Consider the following 22,632-nt stretch of genomic DNA (forward strand, 5'->3'; position numbering starts at 1 on the left):
TATAGAAGTGAACAAATTTGAAATTAACCGAATGTCTGGATTTTATTCACGGAAGGGGAGTGATTGCCTATGTGTCTTTCTTCTCTTTATACTAAAAGGAAGTGGTAAAAATGTTAACACAGTGGTTGAAGCCAAGAGGGAAAAAAGTTCATTTTTTCTTTCATTTCAGTTCATGTAATGCAGGAGTCACTTTACTGAAATCAGCAGTTACACTTAGTTAAAATAGTGTAAAGAGGATTCAGAGACACCTAGAAAAGTATGTAAAATTAAATAATGTTCAATATAAAATGCTGAAAATGAAGAGAAAACAGCAAGTCATGTGTCTGATAAATTTCCTGCGACAAATACCAGTGCAGAGAAAGATTACTACATTCACTGGGTCATGTGCATCTGACTGACTTGTGGAGTTACAGCAGTAAAACACTTCGTGACTAACAGTGCAATTGCTAAAAATCCGTTTTGACTAGTACTGCATAGCAGTCAGCAGTTGAATCTGTTATTGTCACTTTTACTGACAGTAATGGGAAACTTAGTTCAGTGTGTTCTAGCATGAATCAGAAAAATCAAATGGTAACACAGAACCATTTCCTAATTTTCTTTCAAACAGTGCTTTACAAAAAATGGCAAATTGCCAAAGACATGATACTGAAGTTCACTCTTTTTTGTTTTTATTTGAACTGTCAGCTAGGTGTTTTATATAAAAACCACGTGGCTCTCAAGCTCTTGCATGGTTTGAATGTAGTATTTGTATGTATCATTTTTATATATAAACTTAATTTTTAATGATGCTGGTCTGGTTTTGGCTTGAGTAAATAAGTATCTGAGGGTTTTCAGCTGTGGGATGTTGGTGCCTGTTGCCTTCTGGGTGGTTTAGAGTCAGATCTTGGGAGCATCTTCCTACTCTATACTTAGATATGATTATTATCCTTGGTGTTGCGTTAAAATGTTCTGGGCAGCGCAGCTAAGAGCATTTTTTTACATCCGATAAGGACTTGGTTTCTTGACTCCTTTGGCCAGTTGACTCCATCAAGGCACCTCCTTTTTGACCATGGATATTTGTGTCTGCCAAAGACAGTTTTGTTATTGTTGATTAATGGCTTGATAAGTTCAAGGTGTAGATAGATACACAAAGATGGATTACACAAAGAAGATAGATTACACAAAGAAGCAAGGGTGTGATCCTGCAAAGACATGGCAGTATGTCACTCTTCTGACACCAGCAGAAGATTGGGTCTCTGAGAATTAAACACTGATCTATATTTTCTTAGTGTTTAACCTGAAATAACGTGTGTTTTTCAAAAATAAAGAATAGTACATCTGAGTGTTGTGAAACTTACAGAAAAACACTTCCCCATGAAAGTTAGATTTTCAGTTATTGCTGAATCTGTGTGCTTTTTTTTTTTTTTTTTGGTAACTGCAGAAAGTGAGTGAGAAAGTAGGAGGTGCAGAAGGAACCAAGCTAGATGATGACTTCAAAGAAATGGAAAGGGTAAGTCTGAATACAGGTATGTATAGCCGTTATTACTGTTTATTTTCCTTTCCAGGACAGGATTTTCTAAGCCTTTCTCCCCAAACCACTCAAGTAATTTTGAAAGACTCAGCTCTTTTTTTTCAGCAGGATTGAGCTCTCAGTTCCTTGTCCCTTTGCATTCTCTGACCAAGGAGTAGATAATATATATGCACTCTGTAAAATGCCAATATTTCAGTGTGAGAGACTAATGCCAGCTACAAATTAGCTTCAGGTAAGTGCAGAGGATCCCTGGGAACAGAGACTCTGTATAAAAGGGTGGTCGTTTTGGTGTCGGAAGGTGCCCGTGACTCCTCCGGGACGCTCCCTGAGCATCAGCCCAGCAGAGCAAGGCCCCCGGATATTCGTTCACGGGTTCGGGTCCCCCCCAGGCAGTCTTCGCTGGCCAAGTCCCACGGGGACATGGGGGCAGCTTCCCCCACTGAATGCTGGGGGAGGCCAGCAGCAGCAACAGTGACTGTTTTGTGGAAAAAAATTATGCTCGCTGTGCGTGGTGGTGTGAATGTGCCAGCTGAAAAGGTCAGCGGTGGCAGTTATTTTTCTGGCTTCGACTTTGAAAGTCACCAGCAAATCTCGTAAGACAAGCTGCTGCTAAGTAATTTGTAGGATATGTATCTGATATGTGTCCCTGGTGCGGAGAAGCAGATGCTATTTTTCTGTGTATTTGTGTAGGGAGATTGGGAAAAAGTTTGGATGGAAAATAAAATAAAAGTGCATATCAGGATCTTCCTTGCTTCCTGCAATGCAAGCACTGCGGAGCTGATTTCTCCCCCTCCCCCTGTGTTCCCTTTGAAGTGGATGCAAGTATAGAAATTACCATCAAAACTGGAAGTTACTAAAGAAGATTTAGAAAAACGATGCAAGGTTTAGAGTGGAAAATAGGACAGTGCAGAGCCGGGGGTGAGTCCCATGCAGGGCTTGCGGGCGGCACAGGATGGCGCCTGGGGACGAGGGAGGAGAAGGGAGCAGGCTCGTGGGTTACCTCCCCTCTCCCACCTGGCCCCGTGCCCCCGCGTCCCTTGTCAGCTCTTCCCTCCGCAGTGGATGCGTCCCTGTTTCCTGTCCCCGGCCATCTGCTCCCTCGCCCCCGCTCTCCTCTGCAGCCTTTCAGCCCTTTCTGGGCTCCCCACCGGGCAGTTCAGCTATTTCTTTACCCTCGGCTGCCAGTCCTCTTCTGCTGCTTTGTGTGAAGCGGAGAGCAAGACCTGGCAGATGGCAATGGCAGCGGAAAACAGGAAGGAGGTCAAGCGCAGCGTGCTGTAACCAGCTCATCTCAGGTGCTCGCTTTGAAAATAGGAGCTCACTTTTGTTGCAAAGGAGTTCGCTCTGTGGGACACGAGGTACCTGGCAGAGAAATGCAGTGTGTCTTCACGAATGCAGAGTGTGGGAGAGGTTACAGGAAACCCCCTGGATCTGCAGAAGTGAAGAGGTAAACCTCTTTCTTTGAGGCCTGATTCTAGGAGGGGTTGGATTATCTGCTGGAAGATGCATAAATCTTGCAGCTCCCAACAGAGTCTGTGGATGCAGATGGTGCTCAGAATCTCTTGGATGAACAATGATTGCAAACTGTTTCTCTTAAGTTTTATGGATACTAAGCAGTTTGTTGAATGCAGAATAGTTGCGTACTTCAGTATATGTAACTTAGAAAGCTGATGCAGAAAACCTCTTAGGAAAGCAAAGAGTTCCTATTACAGCAGAAGGAAATACCGATCTTCAGTTCAGAATAGTCACCCTTATTTTAAATTCCTAAATATAAAGTAGTTCTTTATTGATTCAGCCCAAGGAAATCAGTGGTCAGCACTTCCATGGTGGCAGGTTTCTTGAGGTTGGATGCTGAGGGAGACCTATTCTTCCCTATCCCAATTTTACCTTGAAGGAAACAGACAGCTCCTTTTGTCTTTAGTGGGTTGTTTTGATTGACAACTGCTTTCTCTTTGCTTTCCCGGTTAATAGGAGACCAAAGAGTACTAATACTTCAAATAGTTTTCAGTGACCTTTTCTAGGCAAAAGTTTTCCCTTTTGTGGGCATATCTCGAGGTAGTGTATATCTTAATCAGTACAGTACAGTGAACTGTATGAAATTCCCCATGCAACCTGAATTACTCTATACTTCTATTCTTTTACCTTTGCTTGCTTGAATAATGGCCTCATTTAAGAGTGGTTCTGTTACAGGTTGAACAGTGGGCTCGTGATTTTAGTAGTTTTTCAGGCATGTTGCATTCTCACCATTCTGGCACCAGTGCTGGATTTAGTCAACAGCAGTTCTTAGGGACAGAAAAAGAAAATAATAAGAAGAATTAAAAGAATTTTTAAGAATAAAAGAAGAGAGGAAAAAGAATTTTCCTTTTGTCTAACATCTCTTTCCATGTTTCTTTTTGTTTAATTCTCTCTCCTTTAGAAAGTGGATGTCACCAGCAGAGCAGTTATGGAAATAATGGCCAAGACAATAGAGTATCTTCAGCCCAATCCAGGTAATACAATTTCACAGTCTCACAACACTTGCAGTGCTTTGTTAAAACATGTTTTTCTTCTTCAGCCATGTGCAGTCTGACAGAGCTCACCCTTACTGGTGTAGTTAAGATTAAAACAAAGCCAGTGAAGTTGTTATGAAGTGAAAAGACTTGAGACGAGTACAGGCTTGTCTGTTAGGCAGTCAGGAGAATGGAGGCTAGCTTTGGGGGGGACCTGTTTTTCTTTCTTATGTCTTTACTTTAAGTAAAGGGGCACCATGTGCTTAGAAATAGTGTGTTTAGTAGCAAGGAGCTGAGTGCCAGGGCACCGAGCAGGCTGGCAGGTCCCAGGGCTGCTGTGTCGGGGGACAGCAGGGCCAGTCCCACCGCCCGTGAGGGAGCAGGGCAGCCAGGGGCTGTGCCTGCAGAGATCCACGCATGCCTGCCATAACACAAAATAAAAACAGGGCTGCTACTCAGGTGGAGTTGGGAAGTTCCCGGTGCTGTTTTTCCCTTTTTCCCTTTCCTATTTTGTCCATTTTTGACAAAATTCTGAGAGATAGGCAGGATAAAAAAATTCCTTTCTTGTAGGTTGTTCTGGAAATACGTAGGACTGGCACTGCAATGGTATGAAAACCTGGAAGAAATACAGCCCAATTATTGTAGATGTGCTACTGACGCGCTGACCTTGATTAATAAGCCATTAGACACTAAACCAACCAGTGGAGTCTCCTTAGCACCTGAAAGGACTGATGAAAATGTGCATAAGACCTTGCTTTGCTCCTGTGGCCCTGCCTTTTCCCTGTGTGAGCGAGGAGGGTTAGGCAGCCCTTTTGCAGATCACTGAAAGGTGGAAAAAGGTCTAAACCAGCTTTCTGCAGTGTACAAGGAAGAGGCAATGTCCACACCACTCACCTCACGCTCGGGCAGTTTCCTGTCCTCAGTAGAGCTACTGCAAAAGACCTGATGATGGTGAACTGGGGAGCAGGGTAGACTGGAGCCCTAATCAGAGGTGACTAAATTAAACCTTCAAAACAGATTTAAATGTCTGGTTTGCACGAGAAGAAGGGCTTTATGGTTGGGCTTGTGGAGAGCTGCATGTGCCTCTCTTGCCGAACGGTCCTTAGAAGGATCGTGATGGGATGTGGTTACTAGTGAACCGTTAGATCAAGCCACTTAGTGGTTTCCATAATAAACTGAGAATGGAAGAGTTTTTATACTAGCATAAATCAATGTTAGCTTCACTGATGAAGTCAATGGAGCTAAGCAAGTGCAAAATGAGCACAAAAGTAAAATTAGGCCCTGTGACTAATATCTTAGAGTTACATGGAAGAACAGTCAAAATTCAGGAGGAACAGTCAACATTTGCTGGAATTCAGCTAGCAGCAGATTTGAACTGGTGGGAAATATTTTGTCTCCAGTGTGACAGATGAGAGAATGGTGCTGGTATAGCTTAATTGGTGATATTTGTAAGTTAGACCACAAAGGGAGAACGGATAATTTGATGCTGCTGCCAATGGATGAAAAAAAAGGAGAAAGAATATTTACAAGTTCAAGAAGTGTTAAAGAGAAAATATCAATGACTAAAATGGTTTCTGTGTCAACAGATGGAATACTGTTTATGACTGGGGTCCAGAGCTTCATGGCTCATCATCAAGAAGCACTCTGCAGGAAAAGCAAGGCTTGACAAACACTATGGGGCTAGTGATAAAATTGTTAACTACCGTCAAGCTGCTGTTGTGCCACATGGCATAGACTGAGTAATAAGCTTTGGCTCTTTCGTGCTGCTCTGGCTGCCTGCCTGACACATCTGAGTGATTATGATTGCTGTGAATCGCAAAAGAGGCTCACGCTAGCAGCAGTGAGCAAAATTTCTGGAAGTAGCTCAGGGTGTGGTTTCCGTCACCTGAGGCTGATACGAGTTTGTCCTGATGCAGAAAAGAGCAGTCTCTATACCTCAGCTCTACATCTTTTGTCTGCTTGCCGAGCATGTGAGAAGGATCAGAAAATTAAACTGGTAGTAAGAATGAGGAATATTTATTTTTTCTGATATTCAGTGAGATCGTGTTGTTCATCCCACAGATGGGCAAAAGTGGCAGGTAGAGTAAGGGGAAAGTAGGATTGCCTCTTTCAGCTCCTGCATGGTCTTAGATTGGTTTAGGCCAGTTGTGAAATTGCAAAAAGATGCCCATAGTGATAAGAATTGCTTGGAAAATGAAAGAAATTCTTCTCTAAAATTCTCCCTACAACTGTATTGCTTTTTAACAGAGGCATCAAAAATACAGGTTTCCAGTATTTCCTGTTTGTTTTCTCATTTTCTAAAACACAGAAATACTAATAGAAATATAGAAATATTAATAGAAATAAAAAATAGAAATATTAATATTAAACAGATTTTCCTTAACAAACATTTAACAGAATACTTTCCTTAAAAGTTTATCTCTTTTTAGTAGGAAGAAAAGGGTTTGAGATGCAATGCACATTACGAGATATGCAGGATGTTCTCTGACAAGAGCAGGATGCTTGGGTTACAGAGGACGGCAGCGCTAGAGATCATTTGGCTTCATGGTATTTTTGGAATCAATAGATGAGGCATGCAGTATTGTCTGACTTTACTAAACAATTAATGAACTAAAGCTGGAAAGAAAAGTATATTAATGACAAAGAGAGGTGAATTTATTGGCAGGGTGTTGGGTTGAGGTTAGCACAAATGAAAAAAAAAACCCTTGTCAACTTCCCAATCATGAAAAAACCTGGGGCACAGCTGAGAATAGCTAAAACTGAACATGGTGAAGGCTCAGAGCTTTTCATACAGATGTGCACAACCATGATTTAAAGAAAAACAGATGCAGGATGAACATGATTGAAAGTATAAAGAATGAGCAATGCTGAAGTTTGCTTCAAACTCTCTTGTGGTGGCTGTTCTTATGATTCACTATGACTCTGTTAACCCGTGATGGTAAGGTGAATCATTAGCGACACCAGTAAAGGCAATGTAAAGGAGAGAGCATGCAACTGGGAAAAGAATCAGGCATTCACATCGCTTTCGTGTGGTGTTTTGTACATTTCTGCCTGTCCTTGCTCAGGTTCAAACATAATTTAGAGAAGTAACTACGTGGCACTAATAGAATAAAGCAACAGAACTCAAACGACTAGGGGTCGGATTTCCAGACGGACTCCGCACAAGCTTACCTCTGCTCCCGTGGACACTAACGCAATCAGCTTTGCAAGAACAGTGGAATGAGGCCACTGCTGAACGCCTGCTAAAATGCCCTTCTAAAACAAGATTACCTGGGGTGTGAGATTGCCACCAGGAAATAAAATTGACTGTAGAAACCAGATTTGGTACTTACGATTAGATTAACTTTTCATGCTTATCATACTGTTTCTCATTTATTTCTTGCCTTTCCCTTATTATCTTTTCCTCCCTTTCATTCTTTCCTGTACCTTTTTCTTTCTACTCTTTCCTATCTGTCCAGAATATAGCCATTTCCTTTTTTTATATTCTGTCTTATGCTTTGGCTTTCACTCCTGAAACTTTCAGCTTGCTGCCCCTATTCCCATTTCTTTGTTTTCATTTCCTGTCCCCTTCATTTTATTTGTGCCTTAGTTTCTTTTTGTGCTTCTGTGTGTCCTCCCCTACTCTTTGCTTTTGCTCAACTGTCTGAGCTCTTTTCTCTCTTTCCATCTCCTTATACATCTCAGCATCATTCCCCAAATGGTAGCATAAGGGCTAATTGTGTCTTCTTTCTCATATCATGCATGTCAGCGTCAATAGGAGTCTTGTGCTGATTTCAGTGGTTTTGAATTCAGTAGGTTTTTGCCCTAGGAGAGCAACACATCTAACAGCTTCTCCTTGTGCAGTATTAGGAATAGCTCCCCTTCGATGCCATTTTTAAAGGCCAGACACTTCATTAAAATGCAGTTTCTTATACTGAACAGTCAGCCAGCCTGTTGTCTTTAGTTTTGTAGCACACTGGAACAGAAGGCATCAACAAATTCACATGCAGAAAAGAATGATCTGGTGACACCAAAGGGTAGTGAGAAAGCTTACAAAAACATAATTACTGTATGTTAAAAATACGTTGCCCTTTCATAAGCTGCTTCTCAGGCAAAATATGTATTACGACAGTTTCCTGATTTTCCTGTGTCTGTTTGTGTGTCTGTGTCTGTCCATACATATGTGTGCCACAAAATGAAATATGTTCAGCAACAGGAGCCATCTCATGATGTATGGTCTTCAAAAGTAAATTCAGAGCGAAACGTTATTGACTCTAGTCAGCTAATGTTTTGCTTTGTTGCAGAAATGTGTGCAAGGTTGAGTTTTGACCAATGACACTGGCATCCATCAGCCTAAGTTACTGATGTTTTATCCATGGAAATGCTAACTCATCAGAGAAACTACCGAGGTAGCGTCTTTTGCAGTGAGGAAAGTAGAGCCATTCATAGCTGCCTTCCTGTAGCACACAGAGTAGTGTAGGTAGGAGCATCCACTCTGAGCCAGTCTGCTGCAGTAGGATTTGGCTGGCAAAATTTGAAGTAAAATGCTTAATTCATTCTCTGAAGGCCATTTGCATTCTGTAGTTGCAAAAATTTGATGTAAACACATCATCAAACAAGTTAATTCTTTTATTTCTTCTGACTTTGTTTTTGTCAGTTATGATAATTATGTGTGCTTTCTTCTGATCTGCAGTTGTATATCTGAAATAAAAGTAAGCTAAAGTACAGTCGAAAAACATATTGAATTAAGAGTTTCTCCAAATCCTCATAAAAAATAAGAATTACTTTAAGGGCTGTTTACCATCCTGTTTGGGAACATAGTTCTTTTTTTTTTTTCTATTCTACAGTAGAAAATCTTCCAAACATTTAAAAAATATGGGACACTACATTAGTGTCTGCTCTGGACTTGTCCTTGGGAGCAAAGGTGGTTCAGTCTGCTTTCTATCTGGTGTGCACAAATCTTAAGATTGAGAATATGGAGATGGGTTAAAGATTTTTCTTCCTGAGTTTTAACCCGTGTCAGATATGCTGTCCTGAGAGTGTTTCTGGTCTTTTCAAGGCAGGTTTTAGCTTGGAGTTCAGGACTGAGCCTCCTCTCTGACCTACCAGCAAAAGAAAACTTCTGCAAAAGTCAGTGACCAACAACATTTCATGTCCTCACTCTGAAAATCATTTCTGAAAATCAGGGCTTGATCTTAAATTTGGGTAGTTTAGTTTTTTATTCTGCTTCAACATTTCAGGTGAAGTGGATCATTCCTGTTGGTTTACTCGTAGCTATGGTGTGTTCGTAACTCTGTCCCTGGCCTGTTTCAGCTTCCAGAGCTAAACTCAGCATGATCAACACTATGTCGAAAATTCGAGGTCAGGAAAAGGGACCAGGTTATCCTCAGGCTGAAGCCTTGCTGGCAGATGCGATGCTGAAATTTGGTCGAGAACTTGGAGAAGAATGCAACTTTGGTAACTTGATTGTTTCCCTTTCAATTATAATTAAATAAAATTTGTAATTAAAATTTAATATAATTAATTGTAACTAATCCTATAAAGGAAGAGGTTCTGCAAAAAATTTCAGAGTTCAGCTTCATCAGACTTCTTCTCTTAAGGTTGGTCTAGGGCTGTTTTCATGATATGGATCCAGTATCTTTTGGAGATTTGGACCAGAGATTTTTTTCCGATGAGTGAAAGTCAAGTTGTTTCCATTTGGAACCACGTCCATATAGGCTTTGTGCTCTCTCTCTCATAGATTATATTACTGGGGATATGTTGTGCTAAAAGGTGTACGTTTGGAAGACGTATTATTTTCTGTGTGTGTGTACAATAAAACATATCCGTTCTTAGAATCTTTATAATTAATGTTTCTGTCTTCACTGCAGGCATGAAATAAAGGTTAATAGAATTTTTAAAATCCAATATTGAAAATGCTGTTTCCTTGCACTCTGTTTGGCCTTTTTTCTGGCCAACTTCCACATTTTAAGGCACAAGCGAGTACTCTTGTCTTATCTGTAACCTCTCTTCCTCTCTGCCCCAAATGGATTTGCAGCTGCCTGAATTAGAGATGTTCTTCATTCAGTTCTTAGAGAAAACAGTAGAGTTCTAACTAGAAAAGATCACATGCAGAGCAGGATCTTTTGTCTCTGCATCCTATTTGTGTAGACATCTCTGCAGCCATTTTTATAGAGTAATACTCAGGACACTCAAATAAGACCTTGAAAATTCTGTTTCCTATCTGAATCTTCATAAAATGTTGTTTTGAGCATAAAGACATCTGCAGTGGAAAAGGTACTTTCCTGTTTGTTGTATGTAATTGACTTATTACTTTGGCAGATACAGACTGATTACTAAAGATAACTGAATTGTTTTTTCTAATTGCTTGCCTCTAACTTGCTAAATTTCGAATCTCTTTTTAAATGGAAAATGAAGAAGTAATAAAATTCAGTTTGTACAAATTGCTGCATATTCCCTGATGATTGCACTGGCACACAGCAGAATAGATAGGGCAGTTATTTTCACATTCTAAACTAATAGTAGCTGGTATGGTTGTCTGTTACCTTTCATCCGGGTCTTGTAGGCTCTCTAGTTTTGCAGTAAGTTGCTCCCTGCTTGGGAGATAGAGCTAAGGTTTCTTGTGCTTTTTCACATTTTTAGGTTTTCAGACCCTTTGTATTCTTTGAAAGTAGACTTTCTTCTGCCATCACAAGTCGCAAACCTGAAAAGTATTTTTGAGCTTCCTGCTTTTGTCTCCATGCTGAGAAAAACAGAATCATAGTTTTTGTGGACTTCAAGTGAGGCTTGGAGAGAATCTCAGAAACACAGCTAATTCTTATTGAGGTTTTGTTTCCAAGGGTATGACTGTGCACTAAGTGTATAAACTTGACACTTTCTTCAAAAAAATCATTAGTGAAAATATTAACAATTTTTACTTTTGAAACAGTCACATTGATGCAAATAGAGAGACCTGGACTTCTATTGTGGGTATTTTGGTGGCAACACTGCAGTGAATACAGGTGATGCTTTTCTGGAAGGTTTGTTTCACCAGAGTGAGGAATAAGCAGACAATGAGGTGTGGGGACTGGCTGTTTTGACGCAGCGAGGATTCTCAGGTTCAGCTGTGTTAGAAAGTGTAAACTCTGGGGGCTGCAGAAGTGAAAAATAAGTGTTATCCTTTCATGTGGTGCATCATATCCTGTTTCCTTCCTTGAGGCTGAAAATGAAATGTTAACTAAAATTTCCTTGACTCAGCTTCATTCTACAGTAATGTGGAACTATGCTATTTTAAAATAAACTGGGCATCTTTTCTTTCAGGACCAGCACTTGCTGATGTGGGAGAAGCTATGAAGGAACTTTCTGAGGTCAAAGACTCCTTAGACATGGAAGTGAAACAAAACTTCATTGACCCACTTCAGAATCTCCACGACAAAGATCTGAGAGAGATACAGGTATAGCCATCCATGTGACATTTTAGTAACACGGAATATATAGATTGTGTGTATTTCCAAAACTTATTTTGATTGTGTAGCTTAAAAGATACCTTTCAGATTCATAGATGATCTGATTTTAGTCTCTTCTGATTTGAGTTTTACTTTTCAGTTCTGTCTCTGTCATTGATGATTTGGAAGGAGAAAAATCAAAATACTAACATTTTTTGACAGTCGCATAGTCAAGTTTGAAAACCTCATTATTTTGCAGGCATGAACACTGTTCTAATTCTGCCATTTGAAAACTCTTTTCACTATCTGAATAGATGAATAGGCATTTACATTCAGTTTTGTAACGTATGACATGCCGGGGGGGGGTTGATAGTTGACTTGAGACTGGCATTACTCTTTTGTCTGTATGAAATCTGTGCCCAAAACATTCCCAGGAATTGAGAACACAAATACCATTTGCTTGCATGAAATGTGTAGTTAGTTATCCAAATACCACCCGTCATTTATAGAGGAAAATTATGTGCACACATACTTCCGTGGACACAACTAATTTTACAATTGTGGAGGTAAAAGTGAATTCAATGAATGCCTATCTGTATGAGTAACTATTCTTCTGACTCAGTAAGGCTTTCACATGGTTAAATGTGAGTGGAGGAAGGGTGTCCTTAGGCAGCTTGATAAATTTTATGATGCTGACGCTTGAAGTTACGTAGATCATGATAGATGACAAATTGATTCTTCTGAGTGAAATTAAGCACCTAAAGCACTCTGCCAGTGCTGGTAGCATTAGCTTTTGTCCAGCTTGACATGGCAGCTGCTAAACAGGTTAAGTGACAGGAGCGTTATGTCAGTTAATAAACTAAAAAATCTTAAAAAGATAATTTCAAAAATTAAGATCCTTTAGTGGTCTGGTGAAAATGAAAAAAAATATTTCCTGTGTTGCCTTGTTCATCAAAACTCTGACATAAGCAAAAATATACTAACTTGTGCTTTTAATGGAGTTTTCCCTTTGAATTCTAGGGGAAAACCACAGTGTGCAGATAATTCCAAATCAGATTTTAAAAGTTAGGAATTCTTCTATCTTCTGTGCAGGTGTTAACTGCAGTTTTCCATTCCGGGTGGCTTTTTTTAATGTTAAAGGTGCATTGTATTCAGATGGCAATGCAAAATGGTGTCTTAGATGAAATGTAAAATCACCTCATTGCTGTGTGTTTTTTCCCCTGGAGGAAGAGGTGATATATTGCAAAGAGACAGCACATATTTATAAATGCACGTGGGCTGCCTAGTTATAATGCAGTCTTAAGGCAAAGAAAGGAGAGTTTGGAAGTGGTCTTCGTTCTGTGCTTGCATTTGCCTTTCTGTTTTTCAGCATCATTTAAAGAAAATGGAGGGTCGACGCCTGGATTTTGATTACAAAAAGAAAAGACAGGGCAAACTCCCTGATGAAGAACTTCGCCAAGCTCTGGAGAAATTTGATGAATCAAAAGAGATTGCTGAATCAAGCATGTTCAACCTTCTGGAGATGGATGTGAGAAATCCCTTGTTTGTGCCTTGAGCTGAGCCTTAAAATTAGAAAGACACTGGTGCAGTGGTGAAGGCAGTAATCTAAAACTTAAAAGCCTTTTTAAATCCTGCATAGCAGTGTGCTTCCTAACTGTGTCAAGTTATTTGTAGGCAAAGACAAAACATCTTCCTGCTTAGAATTTATAAATGGAAGTCATAATTTTTACTTAGCTGTGGTTTTGGGGTTTGGTTTGAGGCTTTTGTTCAAGTGTGTAAGCTGCTGGGAGGATCAGTAAAGATCAAAAATGAATTTCACAACCCCCAGGTCTCTGTCCTAACCAGATGCAATAATGACTAGAAAAGCCAAAGTTAATGTGACTGCTCAAACATGACTCTGCTGCTTAAGTTCTACCTACAGATTAGCTTAGGTTTTAGTATCTCACTGTAAGCCTGCAGGGTTGAAACCAAACCTATTAGATCTTTTTTGACAATTTGTAAGGTCGAAACTGTAAAATCAAACAATAGGGAAAAATTACTTCTGTTGGAGGAAAAAACAATCCTTTCAGCTGAAGTCTATCTTATAAAATCAAAGGACACTACAGTATAAATGCTTCAGTTGAAGTAAATGAGTAGATTTATTTAGAGCCTAAATTTACACCTAATTTAATACCTCATTTTTCTGCCGGTGTTGTAAGGGGGCCATAGTCCAACTGAAAATATTTGCATATTAGAAATGAGATATAGCTGTGCTGAAATGGAACAAGCAGAATAAGTTTACAGCTTTAATGCTTATAGTAACATCCAGCCCCATGTAGCCAGATGGTCCAGGCCTGCATTACGCCACTGTGGCACTGCAGATCGTAGAAGCTGCTGGAAAATGCATTGACCCCACAGGAGATTTGGGTGATTTTCCGTCATGAAGTAGAATGGTGTCTGCATTCACTACAAATATGCTGCATCCAAGAGTGCATTATATCTTCCTGTTTTGGTCCACTCCACTGACCACAATACAATAAAAGCATAACCATAGTCTGTACAGTTTTGTATGCCTCAGATGGAAGAAGAGGTATATTAAACTCTAATTACAAGCTCATTTTCACTTCCCTATTTTCTGAATGAAGTAGATTTTTAGGCTGTTCTTTGTGCAAATAGCCTGTGGATGTGATGAGCTGAGAAGAGCTGCAGTTACAACCTCAGGTCTGGTCATAACCGGACCTGGTAATTAACACAGAAAGCCTAATTGAAACGTAACAATTTACAAACTACAAAGGTGAACCAACTTTTCAGAGAAATATGTAAAGCTGCCTTTGCAGTGTTAGTGTGATGGCGTTCTTTACGCAATGCTATTGCTCAGCTGTTAGCACTGACCTAAAATGCGATGTTTTAATGTCAATCCTCAGATTGAACAAGTGAGCCAGCTTTCTGCTCTTGTACAAGCCCAGCTGGAGTACCACAAGCAGGCCGCGCAGATCCTGCAGCGAGTTACTTCTAAGCTGGAAGATAGGTAATACTCTCTTTTTGTAAGTTTGTCGAATTGTTTTTTATGTTTTGCAGAGGCTGAAAACTATGATTAGTGAATGGAAAAGTTACCTTTTGGAACTTTTTAAGTTCGTGGTTATGAAAACAAGGGCCATCTTTTTAAGCAACTGCAAATAGAGGTTCGTCTGTTTTGGAGATGCATATGCATATAGTTGTGACCATGACTGAATGAGGACCGAGTTCAGGAAAGTGTCTCAGCCCAGTAAGGCTGTTAAATGTGTTTTTAATTGAAAGTATGTACTTACAAACACTATAAATTGATAGGACTTAAGACTTTGTTTTTCTGTACCATTCCTGCATTAATTCTAAAATAGTCTTTCTGAGAGACGTTGTTAATGACTGCTATTGAAGACAGAAGATCTTGTTGTGTTCTCTTCCCCCTGCAGGGAACCTCCCTTGGTCAGATAGTCAGACTCTCCCACTGTTTGCTAACAGACTAAATACTCCTCTTTTCAGCTTTATTATCAGGTCAATTTTGATAAAAGGCTTAACGGAGTTTACCTCTTCCATCCCCTCTTCTGTAGCTCTGCATGCTGTCTCAGAATTAATGCAGTGTCTTTTTAATCTTAAGAAATGTTGTTTCCATCAACATGAAACAGATTGAATCCTCTTGAAATGAGGAAGATAATGTTTTTAAAAAGTTTATCAGCCTCCCACACACACATGTCCTTTTTGAAGAAAAATAGCATAAAGGAAAGATTTCTTTATTCCGCATAGTTCTGGATGACTTCTCCTAAAAACTGGTCATGATTTCCTACAACAGTCAATGTTCATATATTGTGTAGAATGAATGTAAAGGCAACATTTTAATTGCATATATTTGTTTAGTATTTTCTGATGTCATTAGTATAGGTCTAGTTTCTGGAACTGCTGGTCTTTGAGTGTTTATTTTCTCTGAGCACACAGGCTTTAAGACCCATTCAGTTTTAACTTTTAAACTTCTCTGTCCTAGGGAACAGCACTTGTTTTGGCAGGTAGGCTGTCCAGCAAGCTGTTTTTGGCTGAAGTTTGCAGTACAACCTAAGGACCTAACAGAGAGTGATTGTCAGAGCTTTCCAAGTGAATACTGCAATTCACTTACTATACAGAAGCATTAAAAAAACCTGAGGAGCAGGTGGATTGTATGCTAGTCCAGAAGTTATGCCATAAAGTGAGCATGTCTCTCTGCTACAGATTTCCCTTTCTGTAATGTTCACAGTTAGCTTTGACTCAATTCAGATCATCCTTTGCCCATTTGAAACTTCTGCTAAATTGCCAATATTTTCACTTTGTGTAAATTGCAGATCACCATACTTTTAGCTTTTCAAGAACCTTGTATCAGTCCACTTTTATAGATCGGCTGGAATAAATTTACTGCAGAAAGCTACTGTGCATCCCTAATTGTAAAGAGTGTGTTGACTATGTCATCCCTTGTCCACCCCAGTGGACACAGATTAGGGCATTGCGATATGTTCACACTAGGGGTTAAGTACGGATCTACAGCTGTTACTGAGTGCAGAATTTGAACTTGTGTTTTTGTGGTGGTAATGTGCTCACAACGAAGAATGCGTTGTCCTGGGCTTTGGATTTTTTTGGCAATACGGACCAGAAGGTAAATAAATCTTTATTTTTAAGCTGACAAAATATGATATTGTTCACGCTCAGAGACCTGTACAGCCCAGGCTGCCAGTTTTACACATACTTTTTAAAAAGGTGTGAATGGAACTTGTTCATACTGTTGTTTGACATGGCCAGTTTCTCCCGATTCCTAAAGCTCTCCCATGTAAAGTTTCACCTAAAGAATTAAAAAATATGTGAGTTAAGCCACAAAAACCTTGAGAAATTTACAAATATTTTGGATTCTTCTATTCTTTCTGAGCCCTTAGATTAGGCTTTAAAACTCTGTTCAGGAACTGCAAGTGCTGAAAATACAGGTTTTTTTTCTGTTCATTAATGAAAAGCTGAAACTTCTTTAAAATGCTGTGATTCCAGGAACTAGGACTTTAGAAAAGGCTCATGCTGAGCTTTTGGGTAATTAAAACTGTCTGCTTCAAGTGCATAATCTGTGAAAAATGGCATTTACTTTGCAAGAGCATTATGTATAATAGAAGCCAACAAAGCCTTTTCATTTAAATTTCTTTCGCCACCTCCATTTGTTTGTTTTTTTAATATGTTTATGTTTTTGTTTTTTAAGAAGACTAGCAATCCCTAAGGTCTAAATAACTAATACTAATCATATCTTGGATGGTGAGGAAACACTTGTTATCAGGACCAAAACCACTTAAGTTAGAAGCAGATCTTCTCAGTAGATCAAATCAAAATAGATACTTTGTGCTACCAACAGCAAGTTTGGGGCCAGTCTAGAGCAAGTTAGAGAAGATAACCTTTTCTTAAAACACTGAGGTCATTAATCATGTATTCTTCCTGGTGTGTTGATAGAAATATATGTGGAAGTTGCTGAATATAAGCTACTCTCATTCTATTTCTGCTGTCTGGATTTTTCTCTGGAATCTGAAAATGTAGCTCTTCCTAGAAATTTTAGATTTCACAATTAGGAAAATAAATTTGGAAGAATGATGCATAATATTTTTAGTTTGAGAGTCAAGAAAACTGGAGCTGTGCGCTTTTATAAAATAAGTGCTCCAAATAAACTAAGTCTGCAACTGAAAATCAATACCTTCCCACACAGTCTGCTCACAAAATGACAGCAATTGGAATCAGTGTTCAGTTAAGGCTTGTCATGGATAGCAGTAAAATAGCAGGTTGCAATCAAGCTAAAAATGGAGGTAGAGATGTTTGTACAGCCCTTCTCCAAGCATTGCTAAAATCACGTCACAGGTTTTTCTCCATTAGAAGCTCTTCGTTATTATTAGACAAAAAGAAACCAGCCAAAATGCTAATTCCTAGGAAGAAAGAAAAATGAGTAACCTCATGGCACAGTCAAGGCCTTTTGCTGGTTTTTGTGGGTTTTTTGGTAATTTAAACTAACCTTGCAGATAGAAATTTCTCCAAATGCCAAAACTTGTTCAGTCTGTCTGATTGGTGGACATGAACTTCAGCTTTAGAAATAAAGGTGTTTAGTGCGTCTCATCCATTGACCAGGAAGTAACACTTGACATTTAACTTTCTTCATGTTTTGGCAGAATAAAAGAGGCATCATCTCAGCCCAGGAGAGAATACCAGCCCAAACCCCGTATGAGCCTGGATTTCACTACTGGCGACAATACTCAGCACAATGGAGGAATATCCCATGCCACAACACCCAAACCATCAGGTAAATGTAACGCAACATGACCAAATTAAAAGAAGTCTATCTGAAGCTTTGCTGCAATAGAGAAATTCAGCACTCCCTCTTAGAGGTGAGTTTTTCCACAGTGAGGGAAAATGAGCATGAGGACAGTATAGGTGAGAAATGTTTAAACTAACCGTATCAATTGCAGTGGTCCAGCAGCAAAGCACATTACAGCATTTTTTGTAAGTGTTCAGATCCGAAGGTATGCGAACATGGATGGATCATGTGCTGTTATAAAACTTTGGCTTTGGGTCAGCAATTCGTTCAGTCCTAGAAGCTCAAAGAGATGCTGCTAAATTCATCTTGAAATATAGATCTTGGCAAAACAGGTATTTAAAAGCCCAAAGACCAACTGAATGCTTTCCATGAAAATGTAGAGCCCTGACATCCCCCCCAAACCCAATGATGTTATCCTGCCTTTTAAAAACAGATATTACAACACCAACAGCCTGAAAGTAAAAACAAGTAAAAACAAAAATGAAGGCAAAGGAGAGAGGTATAAGGAAGGTGAAACACATATATGACCATACATAATTAGTCACTTAAAGATGTGTTTATTTCATATCAGCACATATTAAGAAAGCCTTATCATTTGTTTCTCACAGTCATGGTCTTTTATCCCACGTTATGGTAAGGGCTTTCCTTGCTGTGGACCCTGTCATCGCGTGCTCCAGTTGACCTCAGTGACAATTCCTAGCACACTGCACCTTGCAGGATTAAATGTTTTTCACTAGCTCTTTAATCAGGATTTCCTTCCTTCCCATCACCTCCTGATGTGCATGCTAGACATTTTCGGAGATGTAGATTGCAACAGTATCTCCATTTGGCTTTTGGCACCTGCAGCTGGAAACTGTCTTGTGTAGCCTTGTAAATGCTGAACAGCCTCCTCACCACAGGAATGGGGAGGGGATGAGGGGGATACAGTGAGTATTCCTTCTGCATGAGCATAGCTCGTGACTTGCATGTTAAAGCTCTCACTGTCATGCCACCAGCAATTTTCTTCTTCACTCCTTTTCTGTGGTGTCATGAACATTGGTCGATAGGCCAGTGGCAATAGACACTGATGTTCCTACATCTCTTAAGCACTCATGTTTTCCTCCTCAGAGAGACCAGGATTTGGCATTTTCTTCAGTATTTTTTTTTCTTGTGAAAAGTGCTCATTGGTTCCTGAGAAACTCTTCCTTCTTTGAAAATTTATTAGTTACAGTTTGGGGCTGGTTCATTCAAAGCTCATATATTCTCTAGCCATTATGACTTCTTTACACTTAGCTTACCAAGACTTACTTTTCATAATTAAGTCATCTGAGCTTCAGTTTATAGTAATGGGAAGACCAAAGAGGCTTCTTAGGGTTTGGTGATGCTAGCAAAAGAGTTTCCATGGCACATAAGGTATGTCCTCTCTTTTCTCTTTGTTTTGATTCCTCCAGCAAAACAAACTGTGCCTGATTTGTAAAAAAAAAAAGAAAGAAGGATTCACTACAGAATTTTAGAAATTAATTCTAGTATTTGAAAAACTTGCCCTATTGACATCTTTCCAAAACAGCTCAACCAGTAATAATTTTGCTTTTGGTAGGCTTGAGACTATAGAGATATGTTGTAGGAGAAAATATTTGTTAATTTCATATTAACTAGGAAGTCTGCTAGATACTTACGACTTACATTAATGTTCAGTACCCATCCAGATGCTTACTGTCAGACTTTCGTGAACTAGCCTTACTGGCCTATTGGCCTATATTGGAAAGCTTTCAATTTAAACCTCGTTCAGAGTCCATCCTAGTGCCCCCTGCAATCATCAAGTGTTTTGTGTTAAAGGGGACGGAAGGTCTCCGGAAACCCCATATTAAGAAAAAAAGAAGATTATGAGCATTTAGGCCTATTTATGGGTAACGTTTCCAAACAGCAACACAGTTAGGACTTCACTATTAAGATGCCCCTTACACTACTGACATGAGATACACAAGCAAAGCATCTCTGTGCTTAGAGTTTTTGCTTCATTTTATGTGTTTTGTAAACTTAATAGATAAACATGAGATCCCAAGTTGATTGTAGCCCTGCTTTTAAGTGAGGACTTGACTGTGGCTTGGTGCTTTTGGGATTCTCAGACATTTATAGGCAGTCACATAACAAAATTTGAAGCTATGAATAGCTGGTAGCTATATTCTAATGCAATTTAGCAGTACAAATTTAGATCTTATTAAAGGACTGTAATAGCCATTTGAATTATAACAGAAACAGCAAAACCTGCGGTAGATATAACAATAAGAAGGAAACTGTAATTGTTGAGATTTTTAAGCATATCGTTTCTTTGTGTTTCTTCTCTGTAGGTGCTCACATGGATCAGCCATGCTGCCGAGCTCTTTATGACTTTGAACCAGAAAATGAAGGGGAGCTAGGATTTAAAGAGGGTGATATCATTACCCTCACTAACCAGATTGATGAAAATTGGTATGAAGGCATGCTTAATGGCCAGTCGGGTTTCTTCCCCATCAATTATGTCGATATTCTAGTTCCTTTGCCCAATTAGGATGGCTGATTCACCACCTCTCTGACCCAGATAGTTGTGTCAGTACCACTGCTTTCAAAATGCTGCTTCTTACACCTCACAAGTGCGAGCTGCAGTGGTTAGAGTCATCGAGTCCCACTGAGCATCTTTGGTTTACGTGTTGTCATACTACGTAGTGGTGATGCGTGGTATCTTCTGAGCCACCGCAACGTGCGTTAGCTCGTGTGGCCACACCAGCCTGGTGGTAACCAGAGCCATTGCTGATGTGAGGTTGGAAAGATGATGGCAAGCAGAACTTATGGTGAAGTAGTCGGAAGTGATGGCGATATTGGGAAGATAATGCCTATCACCACTGTATTACTTTTCAGTCTTAGTTCTCTGTAAAAAGAGGGAAAAGTTCTTGCCATTCCACCTTTCCCTTCCCGATGATACGGTTCACACAGGTCTAATATTGCCTAACCAGTGTTGTGTCTTCTGGCCAAAGCAGCTTGGAAGCCTGCGGTGGTCTCAGAGACAGTGTAAATGTAGGGTCTCTGCTTTCTCAGAAAGTGAACCGCTGTACTGTGTGTCCTGCTGATCTCTGCTCATTTTTATATTCTTTATTATTATTAAAAGGCCTGTTTCCATCTGTAGATTAATTGTAAACCATAAAAAGGAGATTCCTATAGTAAAAAGCTTGGACTACAACCACATGAATTTCCCCTTCAGGGTCTCTGAGCATGATTAACAAAAGGCCGGCGGGAGAGCAGGTCAGGGAATAAAACTAGCATAAATGTTACCTGTTTCTTGACAAGTTCTGGCACAAAGTCACGCTCCCTAAACACCAGATATTAATTGTAAACACATTCACTGGGGAAGAAAATAAGCTACCAAACACAGCCCTCACTTCTTTTATTTCTGTCTACCACGTGTTCTTCGAACATCATTTGTGCATATTCTGCCCTCAATGAGGACTAAATAAAATTTATTTCTTTTTGTGTTGAGCAATTAAAGACATGTGGCTGTATACGCAAAAACGTTTCCCGTATGTTTAGTTCTTTTATTTTCCTCCTTCCTGCATTTTGTGTGTACGGTGCTGTGCTCAGCTTCTCAGCATTCTTTTGGTAACAATTGTAAAAGTTCCCTTAGTTTAGTTATCCAGAGTTCTATTTATCTAAATTGTACAGACTCTTTCAGAGGTTTAATGTGCTGCTTCGGATGTGCCACTTCAGTACTGGATGACGTGAAATAAAGACAATTCCCTACTGCTTAATGTATAAACTATATCTTGGAAAGTATTGATATTTCAAATAAATAATGATGACGGGATAACTAGAATAGTGTTGTGAATTATTATTTTGTTGCTTTCAAATCAGCTATGGTAGCTTCAACTAACAGTTTTTTTTCAGAAAATACTTCCCTCAAACCTGAACTGCAGATGTGGAAAATACGTTCTTTTTCTTAACATTATCATAGCCAGATTTGATTCTATCAGTCAAATCCCATGCACAATAAACAGAGTAAACTGAACACTGGAGCATGTTAAATTAATGTCATAATGGCCGGTATGCATATGCAATCCTGGGGAGACATAGTACTTCTCATTAAAGAATTCTGGAATTCACAACCCAGCTAGTAAAGCTTAAAGACATGGTTACTTAAAATTTCTATTTTGTTTCGTATGACACAACATCTTATTTCATGAAGTTCCATTTGTAATAGTCTTTACTGGTTACATATCTGAGAGATATCCCTATGCATGTTGACAAAGAACCTGACAAGAAATTAAGTCTCATATACAACTCCCATTACTTTTCCTTCTCGTTCCAATTCTGGCATAAATCCCAGGCTTGGCCTCTAAATAAGTTTCTGTCCATGACTGAAATTAATCTATTTCAAACCTAGATGACCATGAAACTTCAAAAGATGAATTATTGCTGACACACTGAAGGTAAAACCGTGTTTGACAGGGCCTGACAATCACAAGTAATGCCAGTGGAAGTTAGAGACAAATTTCTGATCTGGTACACTCCTATTTTGTGAGAGTACTTTTTTTGTAACGTTTGTTGAAGGGATACAAATATGTGGCAGTTATCTTGGGCACCTTTTTATATGATTTAAAGCAAAAGCATAATTGCTGTGCAGTGCTGTCCCCTTACCCTGCGCTGCCAAGACATGTTTTTTATAAGGAATAGGGAAATGCTGAATCTTCCAATAAAAGAAGCCAGAGAGACTACACAGAGTAGTCTACATAATATCTGTCATATGCCTGTATTTGATGGTATGGGCCTGGGCTTAACAATTTGCTTGATTCTTGGCCGTTCAGTGTTCCTCTGTTTTCTGTCTCAGGGAGGCAAATCCTGAGGAACACTTTATTCCTTAGGCAGTAAGGTCAAAACCTGCTTTGGCCAAGACACGGTTTCAGAGGATCTCAG

General features: G+C 39.5%; 1 protein-coding gene across 1 annotated transcript in view; it reads left to right on the forward strand.

Annotated features, from left to right (window-relative positions):
• The window catches only part of SH3GL2 (SH3 domain containing GRB2 like 2, endophilin A1), a 98,066-nt gene extending 76,531 nt beyond the window's left edge, over positions 1 to 21,535 (forward strand). The window contains exons 2-9 of the mRNA XM_026097816.2: positions 1,421 to 1,489; positions 3,927 to 3,999; positions 9,292 to 9,435; positions 11,278 to 11,411; positions 12,772 to 12,930; positions 14,306 to 14,409; positions 17,567 to 17,697; positions 20,040 to 21,535. Of these exons, the coding sequence (XP_025953601.1) occupies positions 1,421 to 1,489; positions 3,927 to 3,999; positions 9,292 to 9,435; positions 11,278 to 11,411; positions 12,772 to 12,930; positions 14,306 to 14,409; positions 17,567 to 17,697; positions 20,040 to 20,239 (1,014 nt within the window). The 3' untranslated portion in view covers positions 20,240 to 21,535. The remainder of the gene's footprint in view (positions 1 to 1,420; positions 1,490 to 3,926; positions 4,000 to 9,291; positions 9,436 to 11,277; positions 11,412 to 12,771; positions 12,931 to 14,305; positions 14,410 to 17,566; positions 17,698 to 20,039) is intronic.
• The last annotated feature ends 1,097 nt before the right edge of the window (positions 21,536 to 22,632 follow it).

This window comes from Dromaius novaehollandiae, chromosome Z (assembly GCF_036370855.1).
Source record: "Dromaius novaehollandiae isolate bDroNov1 chromosome Z, bDroNov1.hap1, whole genome shotgun sequence".
Classification (NCBI taxonomy): domain Eukaryota; kingdom Metazoa; phylum Chordata; class Aves; order Casuariiformes; family Dromaiidae; genus Dromaius; species Dromaius novaehollandiae.